This window comes from Passer montanus, unplaced genomic scaffold, assembly GCF_014805655.1.
Source record: "Passer montanus isolate IOZ18808 unplaced genomic scaffold, ASM1480565v1 scaffold7, whole genome shotgun sequence".
NCBI lineage: Eukaryota > Metazoa > Chordata > Aves > Passeriformes > Passeridae > Passer > Passer montanus.
In genome coordinates, this window is record NW_024372147.1 from 5266930 (window position 1) to 5291424 (window position 24495).

General features: G+C 37.7%; 2 protein-coding genes and 1 long non-coding RNA gene across 7 annotated transcripts in view; 1 reads left to right on the forward strand and 2 right to left on the reverse strand.

Annotated features, from left to right (window-relative positions):
* Nucleotides 1–254: 254 nt before the first annotated feature.
* On the reverse strand, nt 255–16398 carry PSAT1 (phosphoserine aminotransferase 1). Its single transcript, XM_039729929.1, has 9 exons — nt 16232–16398; nt 13924–13984; nt 13065–13134; nt 11774–11979; nt 10094–10266; nt 8924–9093; nt 5145–5273; nt 2499–2636; nt 255–1884 (listed from the first exon to the last, which is right to left on the reverse strand). Exons 1-9 carry the CDS (start codon nt 16298–16300, stop codon nt 1779–1781), a joined length of 1122 nt encoding a protein of 373 aa, XP_039585863.1. The 5' UTR covers nt 16301–16398; the 3' UTR covers nt 255–1778.
* A 141-nt stretch (nt 16399–16539) lies between these two features.
* On the forward strand, nt 16540–21775 carry LOC120511927. Its single transcript, XR_005629870.1, has 3 exons — nt 16540–16621; nt 20835–20915; nt 21684–21775. It is a non-coding gene; the product is annotated as an uncharacterized LOC120511927 (long non-coding RNA).
* The window catches only part of CEP78 (centrosomal protein 78), a 50882-nt gene continuing 47587 nt past the window's right edge, over nt 21201–24495 (reverse strand). For 4 of the 5 annotated variants that reach the window (XM_039729580.1, XM_039729579.1, XM_039729582.1 and 1 more), the window contains 2 exons: nt 23268–23421; nt 21201–22023 (listed from right to left, as the gene is read on the reverse strand). In XM_039729580.1, the coding sequence (XP_039585514.1) occupies nt 21496–22023; nt 23268–23421 (682 nt within the window). In that variant the 3' untranslated portion in view covers nt 21201–21495. The remainder of the gene's footprint in view (nt 22024–23267; nt 23422–24495) is intronic. The other variant, XM_039729583.1, reaches the window with a different exon arrangement.

Genomic DNA, 24495 nt, shown 5'->3' on the forward strand with positions numbered 1-24495 from the left:
AATATGGAATCTAAATTAGATATTTGTAATTGGCAGGGCAAAAAATGTTCTTTAAGCATTCATAATAATACTTTTGTTTCTATGGCTCCTACAGGAAGGACTCTTCTTGCAAAGAAATAAAACATACATGAGGGAAGCTTGCTTTTTAGGGAAAAGGAGTATACCAGAATCTAAAATTCTAACATACATTAGTCTTGATTTTCATCCTGAAAATGACAAAAATCAAAAAGTTTCAAACACAATGACACTTCACATCATGACATGATTATATTTTATTTTTTTCACATAATTTACTTACTTTGAGTAACACTAAGTTGACAGAAATCTCCAAATAGTCATCTTAAAATTATGACTTTTTAGATATGAATGTAACTCACCCCTAGCACATTCCACTGTTGATGGAACCTTGCTCCAAGTCAGAGGGATAGTATGTCATTACCATTAATAAATTGTTACCACTATACTGACGTTACACAAAAATTTTAAGAAAACAAAGAAATCCCCATTGTGTGCCAAAGAGTTTAGTCTGAAACCAGCTATAATGCTAAACACTCTGACAGCAACAGATAGCTTATACACAAGTTAAAACAGGAGATTAAGGTCAATAGGTGGGACTTGGTAGTAAAGTCATAAGCTGAGAAAAAGAAAGTAATTCAAGGGTTCTACAACAGGAGATCCTCTGAAGATCTTTGCATAACCACGGTGACCTCTCTAGCCCAGAGTATCAAAGTGTGCAATAAGCTAGAAGGACCAAATGAGAAAGTGGGACCAAAAGAACACCGCAGTGTCAGAAAAAGGCAAAGAAGATTATTAGTTACTCCAGCTGGACAAAGTTCCACATATAAAAGCCTACACAACTGAAAGAAAGAAAAGGTAGAACAAATACTAGAGCAAGCAGAGAGGGAAAACATTTGAGAAACACCAGACAAAGAAGTCAGCTGCACTTTGGGCTCCAAGTCAGTGCAGAGAAAGTCACAGGCTCATTGAGTGGAATACAGCAATCCAGTCTGGCAGTAGGTTAACAAATGAAAAGCAAATTTTTTGCAGCAGCAAATAGACATGCTCCAAAATACTAATGTAACATGAATAACCTAGGAGTTTAATATACAAAATGGATATAGAAATAAAAAAAAAATCTTAGAAATTGATTTAATCAGACTCATGAATCTTAGCTTTAAATTAATAAATGTTAATAGGAAGAAAGGCCCAGTCCTGCAGACTTTAACCACAATTACTTGCAATGGTTATGACAGTACTTCTAGCATTGGAGCAGTATTCTGAAGGCTGGATTCTCAAGTTAGGAATGCTGGTGTTAACGCCTAAATACTACTGGTGGTACACGGTTGGAATATAGCCCATAAATTAACTAGATGTCCCTAGAGACCATGTCACTTTACCTTCATTATGCATTTGTAAAGCATTAAAGACAGTTTATGACAAAGTTTGCTTCCTGAATTTTATCATTCTGACTTATTGCTGAAGTCACTTGTAACTAGAAGTGAGAAATGGACTCAGATCCATAGCATCTTACAATGTTATTCATGTTTTAACCACACATTTTGAAATTTTGCAATCAGTCACAATCAGTCTGGGGATCCTCATCTTCAGCAAAGCCGAAGTTGCTGCATCACTGCAAGACTGGGCCTCTGTTCCATTTAGTTAATTAAAATTTCTACAGGAACTAAAAGAAAATAAACTTGTGCGCTACAGCTGTGCAGTACCACAGTCATGTTAAAACCCCTTCAGCTGAGTGCAGCATGGCTCTAACCCATGGGCATTTATGACTGATGCATCTGCATGAAGCTTTTCATGAATGTTGCAAGCTTCTGAACATCTTCTACAGTCACCGCATTATATAAAGAGGCACGGATTCCTCCCACAGACCTGAATTGAAAATAGGACAGAAAAAAAAAGAACCAGAAAAGTTCAGTATATTCTAAAAAAATACATTAGTAGCAGTCACAGACATTTAAATCTATTCCTACTGTAAAATTATAAAATTCTCAGTTATGTGCATGGGAAGCAATATTTAATTCTTCAAGGCAGGCTTGCAATCTAGAGAAGCTTAGTATTTATTAGCTATTTACAGCTCCAAAGCTATAGCCCAATGACATCAAAAAACTAATCCCACAAACACTACTCAACATGGGAAAGAACTCTTGCAACCAGGTAGACAAGCCATCTGAGAGATTCCATACACTGATACAATCTGACCTCAAAGGATATCTTTGGCATCTGCACAGAGATAGATTTGCAGAAGAGAGCAGAATTAAGGATAAACCTCTCTGAAGCCCACCACTTCACCTAAGCAGTAGCAGAGCCATCAGCAACCTCTGATTACAATCTCTAGACTGCTATTCTTAAGTGTTGCCAAACCAGTACGAGGAACAGCTCATGCGTGAGAAAGGCTGGTAAGTCAATACAAAATGCCTGATGCTGTACCACTGTAGTAATAGTTTATTCTGCACAGGAGAGAGATTCACTTGACTAATACTTACCGATGTCCTTTCAGAGATATCATATTAAGTTCCACAGCCTTCTCAAGAAATTTCTTTTCCAAGGCTTCATCACCCTTGACACTGCCAATGCGGAAAGGTACATTCATTCTGCTTCGGTTCTTTCTCTCCACTGGACATCTACAAAACATTGCAGAATGTAATGCTTAACCCACTTTGTGCTAAATTTGTATTTCAGCTATATGCAGGTTGAGAAATGAATAATCACACCTGTTTAGAACCAAAATCAATACTTCATAAACAAAATTGTCATAACTTTATGTGAAAGAGAGAAACCTTCCTTTTTTAACCAAGTATAACAAGGAAGTGGCAAAGTGGAAGGCTTATTAACCCTTCCTGACACACTCAGAATTGTGCCAAAGAAACAGACATGAGGCTTGAAACAGACCTAATTAAATTTAAAAATAATAATAATGAAAAGTTACTTAGCATAGGGGAGGTAATTACAAGGAATTTTGACTAAGTCTAAAGCAGTTTCTTCTCTTCCTCTTCAAAGATTGACTTCTCAACTAGTCAAATGTGCTACCAGAATTACAGTCAGCTAAACAGAAGTAAAGGAAGTATAAGAATACAGCATAAGTAAATTTTCATAGACATTAGAAACTTCTGTTAGTGATATCAGTCCATCTTCTAAATTAGCATTACTCAGAAGTGTGAAGTAGAGAAGAGGTATCTCTAGAACAAATCTTGCGCTGCATACATGGCCACAAAATTATGTGAGATGATCACAATTCCTTAATTTCTTAAAATCCCACTTAATCTGAAGTGGAAAACTCAAGATATGTGTAATTTCTCTTCAACTATTTAGTGAAGCGAAGAAGTTACAGGGGAGGAAGAGATGATTTAAATATCTTTTTTAGTGTTTCTACTTATAAAGGAGATCTGAAGCCTTCAGATTTATTTTTTTCTAAGGCTGTGATGTAGATTCTTGTAGGCATTCAATATAAATGAGTTTTCATAAATCATATGTGGATTTCATACCTATTATTATGCTATTTGGAAAAGAATAAGTATCAATCTTTTCAGTTCCTTTCTTGTTCTTTTGTCCAGATGTCTCCATGAAGAAAAAAAAAAAAAAAAAGGTCCATCATAACACCTGCCTGTGCAAATCATCTACTTCAGGTTCAACCAGGAAAATAATGCTCAAAAAGGTCTATGTTTCTGAGCACTCCCATATCCGAATTACTGCAGCCATGCTTTAGTTTTAGAATATCCAGTTGCTACTAGGCAATCTGATGTAACTCAGTGCACAGATGTTGAAAAACAAACTACAAATGGCACAGAGCACTTCATGGAAGAAAGGCTCCATTTGCTAAATGGCTTGTCACATGGCTTACTCAGGGAAGCATGCCACACATTAAGTGCCACGTTACAGCTAGGAAGGCAGCTTCAAATTAAGTCTTCCTTTAAGTTATACATACAATTTAAAAATTCACAGTCTTAACTGTATTGCTTAGGAAGCTGCATACAGCTCAGTTAGTGAAGCTTGTTCTGCTTTCCCAGCTGACTATTTACCATCCAATTTGCACTGCATTTCCCACTCATTGCCTTACAGACCAACTTGCCAGATATAGATTTCTGTTTGTCACAAAACATTTTTTTCAAGGCTTCATTTGCTTTCTGACATTTATGAAAAACCCCCAGGATTACCCTGGAGTGGGATCACAATCCTGATCATGGTGATGCTAAAGGCAAAGCTGTTTTCATTAACTAAATGGATAAGAAGAATGTATTAAATATTATGATGAAACTTTATCTCTGGCAATTATGACTGCAGACAGCTTTAATTTAAAATCCAAATTTAATTTGCTCTATCCTAACTTGGACTTGAAAGTAAATTAGGTCCCCACACTGTTGCTTTTACACTGAAGGTGAAAGAAAATATTTTGCAGTTTCATGGTTAATTAGCAGTCTGAGCTTGGCAAATATTAAAATTATTACAGTATCAGCTTTTAACTATGCATTAAATTGAGGTCGTCTGAGCTCAAAAATACCTTGCAACTCTATGTAAAAGTCAAGAGGGTAAATCTGCTTTGGAAAGCCAGCAGAAATAACTGAAGAAAATCAACTGTGCATAAAGCACATAAAGAAAATGTATTCCATTTTGAAGTCTGATCTTTCTATTTTATGTCAGGAAGTGTTTCAGAACTTAGCATAATTAGCTAATAAAAATGCTCTGCTTGACAGAGAAAAAGCAGAGTCTTCCACTCCTGGAAAGTGGTAGGCAAAATACAATGCAAAGGGGTCTCTACAATTTCTAACACACAATTTTCTCTGTTTTGGCCTACGTGTCACCAAAAGATGCCAGAGGCATACAAACCAGAATCTGCATATGTGTTCTGTGTATGCTCTTCTCCCACACTCCTGTTTTATTAAGTTTAGAATATGTTTTTAGTAGGGTTCACTACTGATCTATACACAATAAGGTGAAATAACTTCCTACTTATGGAAGGAAGAGACTTATGAGACTTATCCTTGGACAGTTACCAAGTGAATGGTTTGCACAAATATTATCTCTAAGAGTCGTCAAAAAAGGTTACTCCAAAAATACAATTACACTTTCAAAAGTTATGAATGTTTGGTTATGTAGCAAATATTGAAGCAAAGAGGAAAAGTATAGCAACTTACGCATAAAATCCATTAGATTTGTCTATAATATCATAAATCATCCGTGACTTGATTAAACTGAGTTTATCCATTGCTGCAGCTCCACCATTATTCTTTATCCATTCCAGTACCAATCCCATGATATAAATACTGCAAAAGGGAAGAACATTTTTCAGTGAAATTATTCAAACAGGAAAGAAATAAGTCTTGTCTAATAGTTCACAAAATGTTTCAGTAACAAAATGCCATGTTTGATTTAAGGGCATTTAAGATTAACAAATCAAAACCTAGACTATTTTACAAATTATGACAACTCTAAACAGACAGTGTTTTCTGGACACAGGATGAAATATCCTGAAATTCAAATGTCACACATATTGGACTGTTGGACCTATTTTAACATTTTAATCTTTTGTACCACAGAAGGACATGTCCTGCAGGCTTCCGGCAGCCCAGCAGGGCACCCAAAGTTATCCCCAGACATGCTGCATGCACTGCCAATTCATTGCCCACAAACTGCCTGTCAGGTCCTGCCTAGAAGGACTACACAACTGCCTAGAAGGAGCCAAATTTAGCAAAAAAGTTGATAGCTTTTGCCCTGTGCAGCTGCTCTAGCAAAAATACAGGAGTAAATCTCAGATACATGTACATTAATATGCCAGAAATGTAACCATATCTTCACAAATGTTAAAAATAAGAATTCTAATCCCGTTTCTGTCTACAAAGACCTTTTGCCCACATGAACAGTGAAGTTTGGTGCAACAAATTACGATGTATCACACTTGACTGTTACCAGTCAAGTTCTTAGTAGAGATCTGGAAGCCTACTGGCATCACATGGCTTGGGACCAAGAATTTCAATGCTAGTGACTAAGTGCAACATAAAAAAATCCTTGATGCCTTTTGCCTTTGTGCTTTTGCTACAAAACTCAGCTTGTTCAAGTTCAGACATTTCCCACGACTACAACAATTTACATAAAAACCTGCTCACAAGTTTTTATGGCCTATATCCAACAAGCTCATTCTTATGAATCCCTTCATTATTGATTCCAAGGGAGTGCTCAGAAAACATTACCCTACAAGTTTCCCTAACACATATCTAGCAGGAGGCTGTTTAAAATTTTGCTGCTTTTTATTTCTAAAGGGATGCCAGTACCAAATCCTTGAACACTTCCAAAAGGCTGCAGAATAACCAAGGTTACAGACTGCCATTTATAGCAAGTGTTCTGAGAGCACAATCTTGCCACATTTATGACAGCACATTATCAATTACTCCAGTGTAAATTATTTAAGTGAAGTACAGACTATGCCCTTAGCAAATATACAGGGCCACATTCACATCTTGCCCTCACTTCCTTGAGCAAAACTTTTTGGACAAGTGGACTGTTAAGAAGTCAGCCTTAGAGTCATTCACAAAACCCAGACAGCTGAAACTTTTTATTCTTCTTTTATGTCAATCAAAATAATGTTTCTGGAACAATTTTAAGTGTAAAATGCATTTCAGATCTTGTAAATGAGATTTTTATAGCAAATTCATTGTTAATTTTAGCCAAACAGATTAGGGTCAAAGAGTCAACTATGTAGTACCATAAGGTTAAAGCCATTAGCATCACCTTAATTTAATTTAACATTTTGCTGAAGTAGCTTTTGCAAATTCAGTTAATATTTCCTGCCTGTTTGCCAGCAAACCATTAACAAGGAAAAGAGCACAGAAAAAGAGAGCTAAGAAGCTTTGCCAGTTCCTTAAACTGGAACAGGCAGTTAGGGCCAAGCCAAACAGATGTGCATCCTGCCAACATTTCAGTCTGTTACATTCTGGATTCTGGAGAGTACTCCAATGTGAGTCTGTAGCATGAAGTGAAATCTGGCAAGACAGTAATGAGAACGGAGAAACTGTTAGTTCAACTTTATTTTCAGTTCCCTTAACCACCCACTACTCTGTTAAGGCTACTGTCAGATACTGAGTAACAGCTAAAGCAGCACTTTCTTTTCATAAGTTCTTTGCTATAGTTAAAATAAGGCTGCAGAATTTAATTTGTTTGCTTTTCAAATCAGAGGAACAACACTGTGTCCAAGTACTGAGATTAAGTAGAACTTCAGTTTTTCAAATGGAAATAGCTTTGTACTTGGAAAACATGAATGGCTGGATTTAAAACCTGGCATATTCAAGTATACAGTGTCCAAAAACAGTACGTGTGACTTGGCAGTCAGGCACATAATCGATCATGAAATAGAGGTTTCACCAAGCACTGGGAAAGACATACATTCTGCCTGTGTTACAAAGTTACATTGAGCAGAGCAAAATCTGGAAACATTGACTAGCTAATTGTAACTGGGTGTACCCAGTCAACAGGGCAGACAGGCTGCCAGTGTGAATGTGTAATTACAGCACTACACTCTGCACAGTATGCACACAACTTGGGGAACAAATTCTGCACTGTAAAATGTGGCATAAACAAATGTTCACAAGATTTACTGTTCTGTTGATAAAGATAGCTGCTCCTATGTCATGGCAATAGTACAATGCAGTGACAATCAGCAGATTCAGAGATACTTAAATTGAGTAAAATTTGAAGTGATACTAATTGCAATGATGGAATTAAGTTATAGGGTTTATATACAGGAATCACTGAACTTTGGGTCTGTACGGTACATTTAGCGTGTGTTGGAAATCATTAGGCAACCTAACTTTGCAATTCTGGAACACGCAAACAAGCTCTAAGAGCTGAGACTAAATATCAGTACAAAATTTCATTATGAAATTACTCTGAAAAGGAAATCTTTATTTTCAAAGTAACTTTAAAAGCTTCTGGGGAAAAAAATGGGATAACTAGATTGAAGATTTTTTAAAATAATCCTTTCAGAGGATGCTAGTATAAAAGTTCTTCAGGATAAGAACCAGTAGATACTACTAGCTCAACGGCTAAACATGCTACTAGCAAAGCACCATTTCACTAGTTATCAGAAAAGCACTAGTTATCAGAAGCTACAAGATAGCAATTTTAAAAAAGCAAGCTGTAGTCTGATCTGCTTCTTGCATAATAAAATCTTCAAGTACATGGCAATTTTATGATTTTGATTGCTAGCAATGTTTATAAAGCTAGATCAATTTTGGCTTTGGATGCCAAACCAAACACTGAGATGACAGTCAAAGAATTATGCAAAACTCTACAAGAGAGTAAAAGAAAAGCAACTACTAAAATGCCTTTTAAAAATTTCTTCTGTTTTCATTTCAAAACCAACAGTAGTGAAAGATGTAGAAAGAACAAGAAATACTTTTAAATATTAAAAGAACACATATTCTTGTAATATATTATTTAAAACTTTAATCACAATATTATTTACCCTTTTCCAGTAAAGAAAGTCAGTGGGGATCTGGAGGTTTAAATGCTGAGAACAACGTCAAGAAGAAATTTAATCAAACTGTATTTAGGATCAAGAAGCAAGTCTAAGTGCCAAATTAGCTCCTTACAATAAGAGAAGCATCACCACTGAATTGACTAGAGCTGTGCTCATGTAAACCAGAACTGCATCCTGAAACTTCTACAATGGAGCTATGACATGTAACATTTACTTTGAAAAAGGCTACATCCTCTGTGGATGAGTCGCACCAGGCAACACAAAGCCACCAGTCACACGGCTGGACACTTCCCATGTTCTCACAGGAATCACGTGTAACACTCCAAGGTGCCAGTGGCTTGAGGGCAAACACACAACTTTGGAAGCTTTTCTAGATAAGAGCGGCAGATGGCAGTGCGGCAGCTTTCTGAGGAAGGGATATCACATAGCAGGGAGAGTTACCTGTAGCATGGTGGAGTGTTATACAATGAGCTATTTGCTGCCTGTGTTTTGTAATCCAGTACAACAGGGCATTCCTTCAGGGCAAATCCCAGCAAGTCCTCACGTACTATTACAACAGTAACTCCAGCACAGCCAACATTCTTCTGAGCACCAGCGAAAATCACACCAAACTTTAAAAGGAAGAAGAAAAGAACTTGTTACATGCATTCACTTGTATATCTTATTACTAAGTAACACCCCAGGCATACAGCTGAACAGAAAGAGAATGCATTGAAAATTAGCAAGTTGTAGGTTAAAGCAGAAGTAGCAGAAGTTCTCATTTCAAAGTGCACTTATGGATACTCAGCTGAAGAAGATAATCAACAACAAACTTCACAACAGTTTTCGAAATGTTTATTTAATAGCTGCCTCTCAAGGCAGCCTGTTGCAATTTCACGCTACTCCAAGCAAATTTACTAAATCAAATTCCTACACAGTTCACAGCATGGAGAACCCACCTGGTGTTCCAGAACAATCATCCTAAAATCCACCTGCACAAAGAGGCAGATCAGGAAAAGCCAAGTTGAATGCATTAACAACTACTCTGCTTTGCTACACACAGGTAAGAAAAGTCAACTAGTCAGTAACACTTCTTCTACTCATAGTATACTTTACAAACATAGCAATCACCTATGTTCTGCCTTTGTACTATCTGTGAAACGGACACCATAACCATGAGGCAGAGGAAGCTTTAGGGCCTTAAGAGGTTACAGATTTTTCATGACAGAGGCAGGATTAAAAAAATTTATTAACAGTACCCTGCTGTAGCCATACACTATCTACAGACTAAATATTATTTAGAAGACATTTATTTTAGCTATTATTTTCTTTTAGCAGGTATTTTCTTCATCAGTGAAGATCACATAGTAGCTAAATAATCTTGGGCAGCTATTAACATGAACAAGTTCAACATAATTCAGTATGTTTTTATGAGAAAAAAGAAAACAGACATTGAAATCTCAAACCTGAAATGTCAACACTTCTATCTGTCATCAGATATTCAATTAACAAAACATCACTTCCTTAATTTCACCGCTCAGCATCTCTAGCCATCCAGACATTTCAAAGTGCTTCACTATATGCATTAAATTTTGAAAATGCTTTGTGCAGTCACTGTGTCCAGTTGTTTACCTTGGAAACATCCACAGGTTTAGACAGGAAGTTTGATGACATATCACAAACCAAGACTGCTCCTTTGACATCAGGTACAAAGTCAAACTCCACACCATGAACAGTTTCATTAGCACAATAGTACACATAAGACGCATCTGGATTAAGGTTCCAAGTGCTTGGATCAGGAATGCCTAAGAGCCAGAAAAGAAACCCAGAGGTCACTGGAGACAGGTAGTTTTCTTGGCATGCACTTTTACCTGAACATGAAACTTAAGTGTAAACCAAGAGCAATTTTGCCATATAGAATATTTATCATGTTGTTACCAGCAAGATAATGTATCTGCAAAGGCAATACACCAGTGCACTCCCAAAATTCTCTGATGAGCCATCATTAAGTTTGCAAAATCTTTTGACTTTCACTCCTTATTCTTCAAATTATTTTCCTCCTATCTGCAATTGAAGACTACAAACTAGTGTCCTAGGGGTTCAAAACAGCATTTCAGAGGATCAGACACTGAGTACAAGAATTTTCCTGCTCCCTTTGGAACCACTGAAACATCCAAATTCTCACGAACAAAGTTCTCTAAAACTCTGTTTCTGTGCAATACCAGAAGCATTTAAGTCTTGCCCAAGTTGAACAAACACAAGGTCATCCACCTTTCTCCCATTTTAAGCTTTGCAACTCATTTACAAAACTAAGATCTCCTCTGTCAACAGGCAATATACAGGCATGTCCTGACAGCACAGAACAGGTTTGGCATAGAACAAATAGTTGCTCTCTTTCTTTTTTCCTCCAGGACCTGATGGGAGGTGGAGGGAAAGGTGGGAGTTGGTACCATTGCCTTCATCATTATTTACTGCCTCTCCTCTTATCTACAGCCAAGAAATTATGAATTACACTCCCCCAGACTGGAAAGTTGTAGGTTCAATTCCTTCCTGTGCCTCACAGAATATAAACTAACTTTCCAAGTTAGTGTCCTAATTGCCACTAACTTATATGGGGATATTCTTGTTGCCACTGATTACTTTCCAAGTTAGTGTCCTAATTGCCAGTTAATACACTAACTTATATGGGGATATTCTTGTTGCCACTGTTTTTCGTTCAAGTGCTGTAATTTGGACCAGAGGGAAGAAAAGTGAGCAAAAGTAGCAGGAATAGAAACTAGATCTCACATATTCCTGCTCCAAGAATTATTTATGTATATTCAGTGACACATCAGTGGGAAAGACAATAATTTAAGAATCCTTTAAAGCAGGTAACAGAATTCAGTTGTCCCATATCCTGGGTCAACAAGGTTAATATCTCAGGCCTGTTTCTAAATATTAGAGCAATCTTATTACTGAGTGTACATGAAATTGAAATATCTCACAATATCCCTGTGAATAGCTTAAGAACTCAGTTAAACATTAAAAAAAAAAAACTGAGAGACCCCAGACAATTTCCCTGCTTAGACACTTTTGTCTTGCCACTTATTTTTTGGCATCTGCTCAGCCCCATTTCACCACTTTTTTCTAGTGGAAACTGTTAAGCCATTTACTAAATCTCCCAATGTTGAACAAGGAGGGGCAGACATTCTTTCTAGTGCTGGGCAGTCAACTCTAGTTAACATTCAACAGCCCAATAGCTACATTGGATCCATTTTTAGAGCAATTAAAAAAGCTAAGCATTCACATGGACAGATGCAATCATCAACTTACTTGTATAGGCTCCTAGTTTGGGATGAACAATATTTACTTTGGCATACTTCTCCGCTTCTTTAGCTGCTTTTGCTGACCAACCTCCAGTAACCACATAATCTGCCTGCCTTCCCTCCTTTAAGCCAATAAGGTTAAGTGGGACAGCACTGAACTGAGCAGATCCACCTCCTTGAAGGAAAATAACTTTGTAGTTGTCTGGTATATTTCTGCATAAAAGAAATAACCATTTATGTTATTCCCAGGTGACACAGGATGCATACAACTTGATATTATGTATTTAACCCATCACTGAGGAAGAACGCTGCCATTTTAGAAGACTCTTTGCCTAGAGGTTAGATCAATCCCACTAACTTATCTCAGCACTGGTCTTGAGAAACAGCTTAAATATTTAAGAGTAAATGCTATGAATTTTAGTGATAAAAATTTTCTGAAAAAAGCTTCCTCTCCCCAACTCTGGCACTGCATGAAACAAACTCACTCCTGAGTAGCTGTAGGGACAGACTTGAGAGATATTCCATCACAATTAATGTTGACTTTTAATTGTATCTGTTGGTACCTTCATGACTTTTCTGTCATGAAGTCACTAAAGTGCTTACAGTAGTGCTCAGCTTTGAGACCCTCCAATCTGAAAGTGCAACAGTACGGCAAAGTATACATGCAGGGCAAGTGCAATAAAGAGTCACTCATACAATCACAAAAATTACATATTCAAATTATTAATTAAAATCCCTTTGTCAGTGATTCTGGGTGGACTGAGGGTCAAGCGCTTGTGTTAAATGGCCAACATTATTAACTACTATGAGACAGTAATTCTAATCCATTATATATTTATTTTGATTTTTTTAAAATGTGACATTCTATGAATAGGAAGAGGGCTCTTGCTTGGTGATTCTAACACTGATCCATGGAGCGTTTGTTAATAAAATTTATGGACAACGTGCAGATCACATTTATACCACTAGAGAACTGATTTTTATTGTCTGCACTTATTTCTTTTAGTTCATGTCCTTCATTAATTCTATGAAGGTGACAAAAATCAAAATTTCAAAACAAATTCAGCTAGACATGTAAAAAAACATCTTAACCTGATAAGAATCCATTGTCACATTCAAAAATATAACTTACATATAAGAAGATCAGTGTCCTCCTCAAGGTTATTACTCTACAATACACAGTACCCATGCAGGAAAAACACAAAGATGTGCTTTCAAGAAAAGGTCTCCACATTAAACATTACTGATGCAACTAGCACACACATAAAATTAAAATAAGCAGAAAGTAATTTACTTACAGCAATTCACGCATGAGATTTTCAGTTGTATTTAGAATTTTTGTGAAATCTGAAGACCGATGGCTCATTTCTTTCGTGGAATGGAGAGAAGAAATAACATGAAACAGTAATACATGAATTTGACTTTAAAATTTTGTTAAGCTTTAAACCTTTTACAATACAGACCCAAAATGCCTGAAGGTTGTCATTCCCAGTTCCTACTCCTCTTTAAGTACCTAAATACTCCTAAATACCCACAGAAGACTTACACCTACAGTTGTGTCCAGATACAGGCAAATCCTGTTCATTGATATTTGACACCCATATGACCTTATTACCACTAGGAATAACCACATTTCTGGGTAAAAAAAAACCAGTCTCTTGAAAGATTTCATTCTACCTCTTGCTAAGAACCTTCTCTTCTGCTAATGCTGTAAGAAGTATATAACAAAGTACAGAAAAAGTACAGGTTTTGTTCTCTTACCTTTAGCAAGGCTTCTTCACACAGTAAAGCTAATTAAACATTAAGGACAATTATATAGTAATTATTTTTAAATCCATAAGCTGTCTTCCATGTGTAAGTGTACAATTTAAACATTAATCTGAATTGCACAGAGACAGCTGCATGTTCTACTTTTAGCAACTAATAATATGCTCACCATCTTGATGCATAAATCTTTTGTGTAAGTGGGGCTGAAAAGTCAGCCAACAGGAGAGCACTGCCTTCCTAATGGGAAGGATGCTATACATCTATATGGTATCTATACACATCTGTACAGACACACAGGTATTAGAAATGGAGCCAAAAGATCAGGAAGTTTTATTAAACAATTCAGTTAAACAACAAAATCATGAAAAGAGTAAATTTTTTAAGTCTTACCAAGAACACTTATACCAAGTCCTTTATAGTCTACCAGTTCTTTCTGTGCTTCTAATAATACCTATCAAAAGAAAAAAATCCAGAAATAAATCAAGGGAATTTTCCACTATCTGGAGTCTCTGATGCATCATGCCTATGCCAGCTGCCCCATATTGCAATAACTTGACACTTGTCAAGTGAGATTAACAGAAGTATAGTTACCAATACAATTTTGCTGTACCTAGAAGCTTAAGGCTTTTCATAAGATAGAAACTTAAATAATATGCTTGTTGTGGAGACCATGCTGTAAGTTATTATTTCAAATGCTACATTTCCAGACTCATGAATGATTTCTAGAAGTTGAATGGAACTCTTAACCTTTCCAGAACATCTAATGTTTGCAAACATTAGCTCTTTCTAAGCAAGTGTCCTAAATACCCATTCCCACCACTCCATCCTCTGTCCTTTCACTTGAACAAATAGGGTGACCAAAAGTATTGAAGAAAACATAACAAGAAAGATCAGTCTGGGGAATTGGATATCTTAATGACAACATGACGATGACTGGTTTCACAAAATGAAGTTCCACACTTTTTGAAGACGAGCCTCTATCTTATTGAGAGTTAAGAAAGAAATTAAGCAAAATTTTGAGACAACAAAAAAAAACAACAGTTCACCACCCAAGTAGTGCTTCAGCTATCTTTTTTTTTTTCCCCTGCCTTCTTCCCTAGCTTTTAAGTATGAACAAAGTAGCGTGAGATTCTAACCACTGGATTTGCAGCTTCTGATTTTGGAAAATTCTTGTCTGAGAGCCAGAACAGTCTTGGCTGCTCCTAAAGGAAGCAGGAGAAGAGGGAGCCCCAGTAGAACCAAACAAATGCTGCACACATGCACCCTAGTATCTGACAAGAAACTGCACACCCTGGGCAATCTCAGGAATAAGAAATCTTGCTGACGGGGTAGCTGCATGGCCTGTCAACTGTAACAGCTGGCTACCAAAAGGTCAACTAAAAGATTGTGAAGTTTTAACCACCACATTTTACAAGCAAACTTATTCACCCTAGAGGAGGCAAAAAAAGTAAGGGAGATCACACAGACTGCTAGAGTAGTAGTGCTTGCTAAACTGCTTGATACAATCCAATTCTGTCAGTAACATTCATCATCTGAAAATCTGCCCGTGCCCCACAACAGACATCTGTGACACGAGTTACAATTGTCTGGTACATGTTCTGGTATAGCTGACAGGCCATGCAGATACCCGGTCAGCAAGTTATAATCTATTAATTGCTCCATCTTCTGCTTTACCGAGTCTGCGTGCTTCATGGGCAGCATCAGCCCACAATCAAGAGAAACAAACCAAGGAGGTGATACAGCAGTCCACACAATTGCACTGCTCTTTCAAGACGGCAAACAGATTAATAATAGGGAGCTCAGCTGTGCCCACCCGCACTCCTCAAAACTTAAATCTAGTTTTTAACCATCTCTGTCAGAGAGCTGGGTACGGAAGCAGTGCCTGTAAGAGCCCCTTTGGAATCCTGAGCTCGACACAGAACAACAAATTGCTTTGCAACCTTATCCACGAAGGACATTTCCCCGAGAAAAGAGAAGGGAGGGGAAAAAAAACCCAAACAAATAAAACCAAGAAAGCTGTTCTGCAGCAAATCTGTTTATCTAAATAATTTCTTTAAAGACGTAACACATAAAATAACTATGAAGAATACTATGAAAGATACTAAGAAAACAACAACAAAAATTCCACAATAGATAACCCTTAAACTGAGAGTCAGGTACGTACAGTTCGGCAGAAACCACCCCTTTCCATATGTAACTGGATAATCCATGGTTGCTGATGCAACTTTCCAGAGGGTTGAGTGTACATCACATTCATTACAACTCCTTATCAAAAGGCGTCTCAGGGAATTGCCATGCTATTTATCAACTGACAAATCTCACACTCCACAGAGCTATCTTTGTACGCTTAGGTCCTACTTCCCATCCAAAAACTAACGATATAGGTGCTGGTGCCATATCATTCAGCAATTAAAAAAAAAAAAAAAAACCAAAAAAAAAAAAAAAAAAACCTAGAGGATATTCGAAGAAACACACTCGAGCTAGTTTGCAAAAATCCGAGCTTATCAGGGCAGTTCGTCGGAAAAGGGGGGAAGATAAGAGGTTTCAGCGCTGTGCTGAAAATCACAGGGTAAACGCCTGTGATTACGACTTGAGTGTTAGAGTTTCCTTATCCCTCGCTTTGCAGCCGGAGCCCCGCGGGGAGCCGGGGGTACGAGGACACCCAGCCCCGCCGTGCCCCAGCCCAGCCCCTACTCACGGAGCGCGGCAGCTTCGCCGGCCCGGCGCCGAAGTTCGCGACCTGCCGCCCTCCCTCCGCCGCTGCCATGCTGCCGTTCCCGCTCCGTCTGCCGGCCGCGCCGCTAGCCCTCCGCTATAAACCCGCGGCCGCCGGGGCCCGGCACTTTCCACCGCTGTCCCGGCAGCCCATTGGCAGCGCTGCCGCGGTGAGGCGGCGTGAGGGGAGAGGGGCGGGCCGGGCCGGGCCGGGCGGGGCAGCAAGGGGAGAGGGGAGGGGAGGGGAGGGGAGGGGAGGGGGCGCTTCCCCACGGCGAGCTCTGGCGCGCACGAGCCGCCCACGCTGCGCGGGCGTGCGGACAGACAGACTCACAGACAGACACACGCACACACGGGGAATGCAAGTCCTACGGTAACTTCCTGCCTCTGCTTTTTCCCCCGCGCGGGTGCTGCTTGTTCCAAAAGCAGTCTGGGTGAAGGGGTGAGAACTTAAAAAGGAGCGACCCACAGTTACAGTGAATTTTAGGAGATCCTTCATCTTTCGTATGAAATTGCAAGCGGCAAGACAGAAACTGATGTACAGGAAGTTCCACCTGAATACGATAAAGAACTTAACTGTGCAAATGACCACACACTGGAACGTGTTTCCCAGAGAGGTTGTGGAGTCTCCCTCGCTGGAGACACTTAAGAACCATCCAGGTACAATCCTGTGCAATGTATTCTGGTATGTCCCTAATAAAGCTGTGAGGCTGAAGATCACCCACTGTATCCAACCAGACCGTTTCTGTGATTCATCTTGTCACAGATGGGTTTATAGTACCCAGATCTTCTAATATTTTCAGTGAAATACTTACCTTGTAGAGGAGGATCCCTGCCTTCTATAAGCCATCAAGTGTCTGCATTTTGTGCAGTTTCCCCAAAAAGTCTGTTGCAGGCAAATTGCTATTTGAATCTCATCAAAGAGAGTAAAAACAGGAGAGCTGTGAAACTTGATCACCTTCACATAATGGATAGCATAGCTTGGACTTGCCTTGAGGTATGCCAAATCCTGGGCTAATATCCCTGAATACTGAAGCATTCCTCCCACAGGTATCTACGCAAGGTATCTGCAGTATCTTGGTTCATTGAGACACAGAGGTTGTACAACTGAACTGTTGTAACTGAGAGAAAGAGACTTTAGCTCATTCTATTTTCTGGTTGTTTCAGGGAGAGACTTTCTGCCCAAGTCAGTTTTCGAAGTTATTTTAAAGGCAGTAGCAGTAAACCAATTTTGACAAAGCAAGCCATGAATTATGACTGAAAACAGATGGGCATCAAAGAGTCTCATAATTTCCAAGTATCTTGGGCAGGATTTTCACAATTCTCATATGTAGCTGTACAAAGCACAGCTTTTGAACTCATTACGTTGCCCAGTCTTTCCTGTAATGCTGGCCCTATTTTAGTCTCATGGGTGTTCACCAAGCTTATCATCAATATTAATCACCTTTAAAGAAAACTGTAAGTATCAATGTCTGTTATTTTGCGAATTCTGAGACGTATATAAAATACCATTTTTCATTACCAATTATTTCACTGAAGAAATCTGACTACGTGAATTTATTTCTTTTCCTGTCAAACCAGGTGACACTTGGAACCACAAAAAAATTTACAGACCACAGCCTGATCTGTATTCAGTTGAAAGATTTTCATCTTAAGAAAGTTATTTTGTTTAAAAAATTGTAAACAGAAACACTGGTGTTAGAGCAAAGATAACTTTCATTTCAATGACAGCTACAGCTTAAGAAAAACCTATCAAAACTGCTTTTAGACACCATAAATCTCTGCAGTTTTTAAGAGATAATAGCAAACTTCACAGACATCACAGGTTGGACACATTATCTACAAAACACCTAAGTATTTTTAAAGTATGTCTCACACCACAATACCCAGAACAACTGTGTTACTTCTTAGTTAAATAGAAACTGCTAGTGAAGTGCTTAGATATGACAAAAATTAGATGTGACTAAACATAGATGTGACTAAAATATTTTTTTACTAGTGTCTCAAGTAGAAGTAAGATCAAAAGACACAGGCTTCTCATATGGGCTTTTTGCAGTATTAAATCTAAAGCACCCGTGTAGGCCCAGAGAGGCAACTTAAAACTCCACTCTGGCTAGGAAAATGGTATCCAAGGTAGCAGGGGGTAGTGGGAGCAGTCAGAAACAGTGTAGGTTGGGAATTCAGGTCAGGAAACCTGCCCACTACTATAGAAAGTGCTTCAACATCCTGCCAGGATCAGTCTTGAATCCCAATTGTGTGGCAGAAACCACAAGGGAAATTAAAACTTTGGAGTTAAAAATACACTTCAAATGCTGGCACAAAGAGCCAGAACACAAAAATAGAAACAAGGCAAGCTAGTGCTGGTATCAGCTCAGAGCACTGGTAGAAACCAGGTATTGGAACTTTCAGTTCACAGAAGCCTCATCCTGACCAAAAGGGTCAAAAATAGCAGCTCCCATGGGATCAGAAGACAACTCCACTGGAAGCCTTGTCACCCAGAAGCTTTAGAAAACCCCCTTCATACTGTGCATTGATGAGAAATATATAAAATTGGAAAGAATGCATAAATGGGAAATTTTTCTTGCAGACAAGGGATCATTATGCCTTTGCAGACTGAAAGAATAAAGAGAAATAGTATAGGTTTCATTACAGTTTTGTTTGTATTGGATTGAGATTGCTCCTATTTTAGTATTTTGCTAGCAGCAATTATCATTTCATGTTTTAATTACATCAAAAACCATGAGTTCCATCATGGAATCATACCAATATTTATAGTCACCCAATATAAGCTTTCAAAACCATGATTTCCAGGAATGCTTCTGACTTCTACCATTTGACAGAGAATTTCAAGTGCCACAAATCAGTCCATGCAGATGAACATGGATTTGCGTAATTAACATAACAGCAAAGAGAGCTGTATTTATTATGATGCATAACTGGAAAAACAAGACAGATTAAAAGACAGAGTGTAAATAAATTTTAAGAGTTCTCAGTGAACTTTTATTAGGTTCATTGTGACTTCATGTTATGTTGGACAGCAAAACCTTGATTGACTACTGCTGGAAAAGAACCAGCTCACTCAAGGAGAGCATGTGTACATGAGTTCTCTGTCTGGTACCAAAAATGGACGTCATTATTAAAAGACAAATAATGCTGACTACATAGCAACCTGGCAAGCGTTTCAGGAGGCAGCTGGGATATCTGGTCCAGCGAACTAGTGAGATGAGCAAATTTTGGTGAAACCTTACACTTAAGTGGTTCAAACAACGGTTTGGGGCTATTTTGTTTTTCAGAGATCGAAGTCCTGAACTATGAAGAGTAGGTATTGGGAAGACAAAGAGAAAAATTATTGAGCTTTATGAGTAAACAACATGTTCTCTAGCAAATAGCTGGCCTATTGATTTCAGGCTTTTAGGTCAAAGAAGAACACAGACAATTATGTAAAACATTAACTAATAGCAAGAGAATGAAACTGTTTCTATTCAATCTCAGGGTAGAAACTGGTTTCCTAATAATTTAAAATAAAAATGTTTTTACTTTTTACTAGAATACTGTTAAATATATATAGAATATATATGTTTATATGTGTAAAATACTTTTCGTAAATGAGCTTTTAAATTGTTAGAAAAAACCTTGGAAGTTCTGATGTATTCATGAGAGCCTCAAAAAGAATATTTCTCCCCAAGTAGCTTCAATCCATTGTCTCTGCCAATTTCAGATCTGACTATATATAAAGCATGCACTACAGATTCTTACAGTAAGAGTGCAATACCATAGCACCAGTAACACAAAGAATCGTTCATGTTCCTAATTTAACATGAAAAGAAAGGTTAAGTATTAATCCAGTGGAAAAAAGTATGCCCATCTAAATTGCAAACTGCCTAGTCAATTTTGCTTTAAAAGATTATTTTGGACATAATTCATACTCTAAATGCAAATATCGAAAAGCAAGCATTTAACATGAAAGGTATCAAATATCACCTGCTTTTGGACATGTAATATATATAAATTCTTCTAAGCTCTTAATGGTATTTTTAGGGACAAGTAATAGATTCCTAACTCCTAACCCCACAAATAAAACACTTCTGAATTTATAATTTTATCCAGAATTTCTCAGTGATTAGCTTTAAAATTTTATATTTTAAAAAGGTAGCTTTTAACTGCTGAATATACAGATTGCACATAATTGTTTAGTCAGACCAAAATCACAAACAAAGAATGACTGAAAAATTAGGCAAGCAGTTGGGAAAATATGCAAGAAGTAACAGATTAATATATTACCTTCTAATATTCTGAAGGGACAAAGTCAATACAAAGAACATACTTTCATTGTGCAATTACTAGTGCAATATTGCAATAGCTAAGATAATCTTGTGCTATTTGCTCTGTAGGATTGAATTTGAGGATTCATGAGTTTTTTCATATTTGTCAAACAACTGCAGTCAGGAATTTCTACAGATCTTATGTGTTCCAGAAATCACACAGCAGATGACTGAGTAAAAAATAGTTAAAGGCTGCTTTTTCTCCCAGTTCAGCCTAAATCATCCTGCCTAGTTCCTGTATCTAATAAGTATATTCTATTTCAGAAGCTGCAAACCAGCTGCCTGTGCACAAGGACAAGAACAAGATGCCAGGGACAACTAAATACCAGAAGTTTTAAAACAAAGGTAATTCTCTTGGTTTTACATTCTCACATTTCTCTATGTCCTGAGAGCAATCTGAGACTATACATCCTCCAGAGGCCCCTTCCAACATGATCTGCAGTCATAGCACTAATGATGGTTGTATTTAAAGGTTTCCTATAGCAATAGTTCTGGGCTCATTTTTGACTCTGAAACTTCCACTAATTTTCAGAATATCATACCCACACACGGTTATGCAGGAATTGATGTTTGCCCCAAAACCACTTCTGCACTCCCACTGGAATACACTGTAAATAAACACTAGGAAAAAACTGTACTCAAATTAACTTTATTAGCTCAAAAATCAGTGATAATGAAATCCATATGTCGAGTCCCTCATGTGTAGTACAAACTCATGAGTACCATTTTGGGTGTATCACATGTTTTCAAAAGTAAAAATCTAGTGACAAAGAATGCAAGCATGAAACGGGAATACTGAGCAGTATGCAATGCTTTAAAAAGTCAAAAGTTTACAAAATTTTACAAAAAATACACTAATTATACTGAGACATTCAAAACATAATCTTGCAAGTGTAAAGAACAGTTCAAACATTTTAGAACCACTTCAAATGCTGGTAACACTGGGTATACTTTCTTGTATTTCAGAGACAGATCCTACAGTATCAGTTCCAGAGCTAACATTTACTACCTGCAGTCTACCTTTCTCTCCTCTCACTCCGTTACTTGCAGCTGCTGTTTCATTTGCTACAGGGATGTGTTTCTTAGAGGAATAATTTTTGCTTTTCTCACCAGGAATACCGTTAGATATTCTGCTATCATCACTTCTGATTTGTACACTGGAATCAGCAAATGAATGCAGACTGGTAGCCAACTGCCTTGCTGAGTGATGTCCTTCTGCTTGTTCATTTTGTTTGACTCTCCTCTCAGACAATACTGGAGTACTACTTCGAGGCTTATTCTCTTTATTTTGGTTAATTGTTTGGGCTTCATTTTCCTTCCACAAACCTGTCTGATATTGCTGTCCAGCAGCATGAAGTTCTCTCATTTCTTTAAGCGATGAAAAGGCATTATTCACAACCATCTGGGATTGAAATGTGCCAGCAAGAGGAAGTTGGATGTCCCCAGCTCTGTTCTGAAACAAAAGACTCCAATGAAAAAAACTAGGCAACCAGAGAAAAAAAAAAGCCAGTTTTGCAACTGCCATATATACTGGAGTCTGCAGAGCAAAATACAGTCTTTTACCTAACATAGGAAAGATGCAAAGTAATAGCAATTGAACAATCTTTATCACCTTTCAAAACTGATTTCTGAAGATTGCTAGGGTGATAATGATACAGTAGACACCTTACAGTTTCACATCTAGCTTAAAATTTATACCAGAGATGTGTCAGTTACACAAAAGCAGCCAATCACATCCATCACCCTGAAACACCTGCAATTATTTATGTTTACTAGAAATTCACAGAAGTGTAGTCTCAACACTCTATTCCACAATACCTAGCTGCTACAAGAACCCAAACCAATCACCAATATTGGGAGGTAAGAATGAGAGTCTTCAAACTGCAAAACTGGACGTTCTCTCCACACCGTTAAAACAACCCCCAAATTTTTAACATTATATTTAAAGAGCTCATGTGTTCTAGGAAATTAAAACAGGAGACTCTGGATATAAGAAACACACTGGAATGCAGATTTCTGGTGCAGCAGTTTTATTCAACTTGGATGTAGCTATAGGCCTCCAGCATCTAAATTTTTAACAGTCTTTAAAAAAGGCTGGGGTTTGGTTGTTTTTTTTTTGTTACAGGAATTTTAATATCTCCTTTGAAAAATCTTCAAGGTTTACTAATAATTCATAGAGTAGAACCTAAAACCCTATGCAATATTTACAAATACTATAAATTTGTAGTTGCTCGAAGCTCATGTCATGGCCACAGAGAAATCTATCAGGACTGGACATATACACTGTAATTACTTACAATATAATTTATGACTTTCAGAAGGTACATTGTATAGCCTCTCCTGTAAGATCAGGGTTCTTAAAAACACTATACTTCATTATTAAATCTTTCTCAAAAGAATTATCATGGTGTTTTCCAATTTGAATGGTTGCATTCCACTACTGGAACGTCCTATTTCAGACTAGGAAACAACACAATTACTACCAAAGTTTAATACATTACAAAATACTGCAGTCTGTGCTCTGAGTGGTAAACACTTTAAAAGCTTACATTAATCACTGAATTATTATGATGTGTATAAATGCAGCTACAGCAAGCGGTTGCAGTAATAACTTCATTAATCAGAGGGGGATTAACAGCTAAAAAGTACATTAGAGTATAAGTAGAATTGCCTCTAGCATTACTTATAAAGACTTACTTTGCTATTCTCAGTATGTTCCTGTCTTTCTTCTTCAAAAGACTTCTCCTTTACCATGTTCACAGGCTTACTGAGAGTAACATGCATTTGTGGATGCCCCAAAGTACCAAAATCTGATTGGTCTATCCCAGCTAATACAGCAAGTTGTCCAAGCCTGTAAAATAAACATTTAACAGAAAATCACACAAACTATTCTTACTCTTTGAAAGACTAAACATTCAAAAACAGAAGTAGAATCTGTTAAAGCTTTGAACATAGTTTTCTATTACTTTATGTGAAGCTCAGAGTATCTTAACTAAGACAAAAGGTAAGCTGAAGATATTTTCTTGTCTTTGCACAAATTAGCCTGCAGATTCAAAACAAGCGTTACAAGGCTGAGAATGAAGCTCTCCTAGTCAACACTGAACTCAGAACAGCACACCAGCAATGAGATTCCATGTCAGGCAGAACAAAGATTAAAATTCTGTCATTCAAGCAGAAATTGGTGCACGTCTCCAAATCACATAATCTCTTAACATGTCAATGACAAGCTTCACCCACCCAATGATGGTGGGTGACTGCCAGCTTCTAAGTTGGCCAAACCAATCACATGTGAGTTTTAAGCCTCAGTAAAAAGTGGAAAGTTGCAGTCATGAACTGATAGCATAGCACATGATATACAGAAGCCTACGGAGAAGACCATTCTTTATGATTGGGATTCTGTAACATTCAGTGTATCTCCTTATTACTATGAATAGACATAGTGCCCATAAAAAGAAATTTTTTTTCAGGTAGTGAAAATGCATCTTTCCCTTCCTGAGAGGTTTGAATCTCGTGTAGTAACGCAACTCTACAAATTGTTGCAAAAATTAAAACACAGCCTCAGGGTGAACTTTACAGTAAGTTAGACTCATTGAATCAGGGAATCATTAAGGCTGAAAAAAGACCTCTTAATATCACCAAGTCATGCCATTAATCTAACACTGCTAGGTTCATCACTAAACCATGTCCCCTAAGCACGACATCCAGATGTTTTCTGGACACTTCCAGGGGTGGCCATTTCACTACATTCCTGGCTAGCTTGTTCCAATGTCTGACCAGACTTTCAGAGAAGAAATTTTTTCTAATGTCCTTTCTAAACTTCACCTGGTACAATTTGAGGCCATTGTCACTCAGGTCCTGAGTTATATCTCTACAATTTGGAAGTGGGAGATAGAGAGGACAAATAAAATCTTCTTGTCATCTTCTC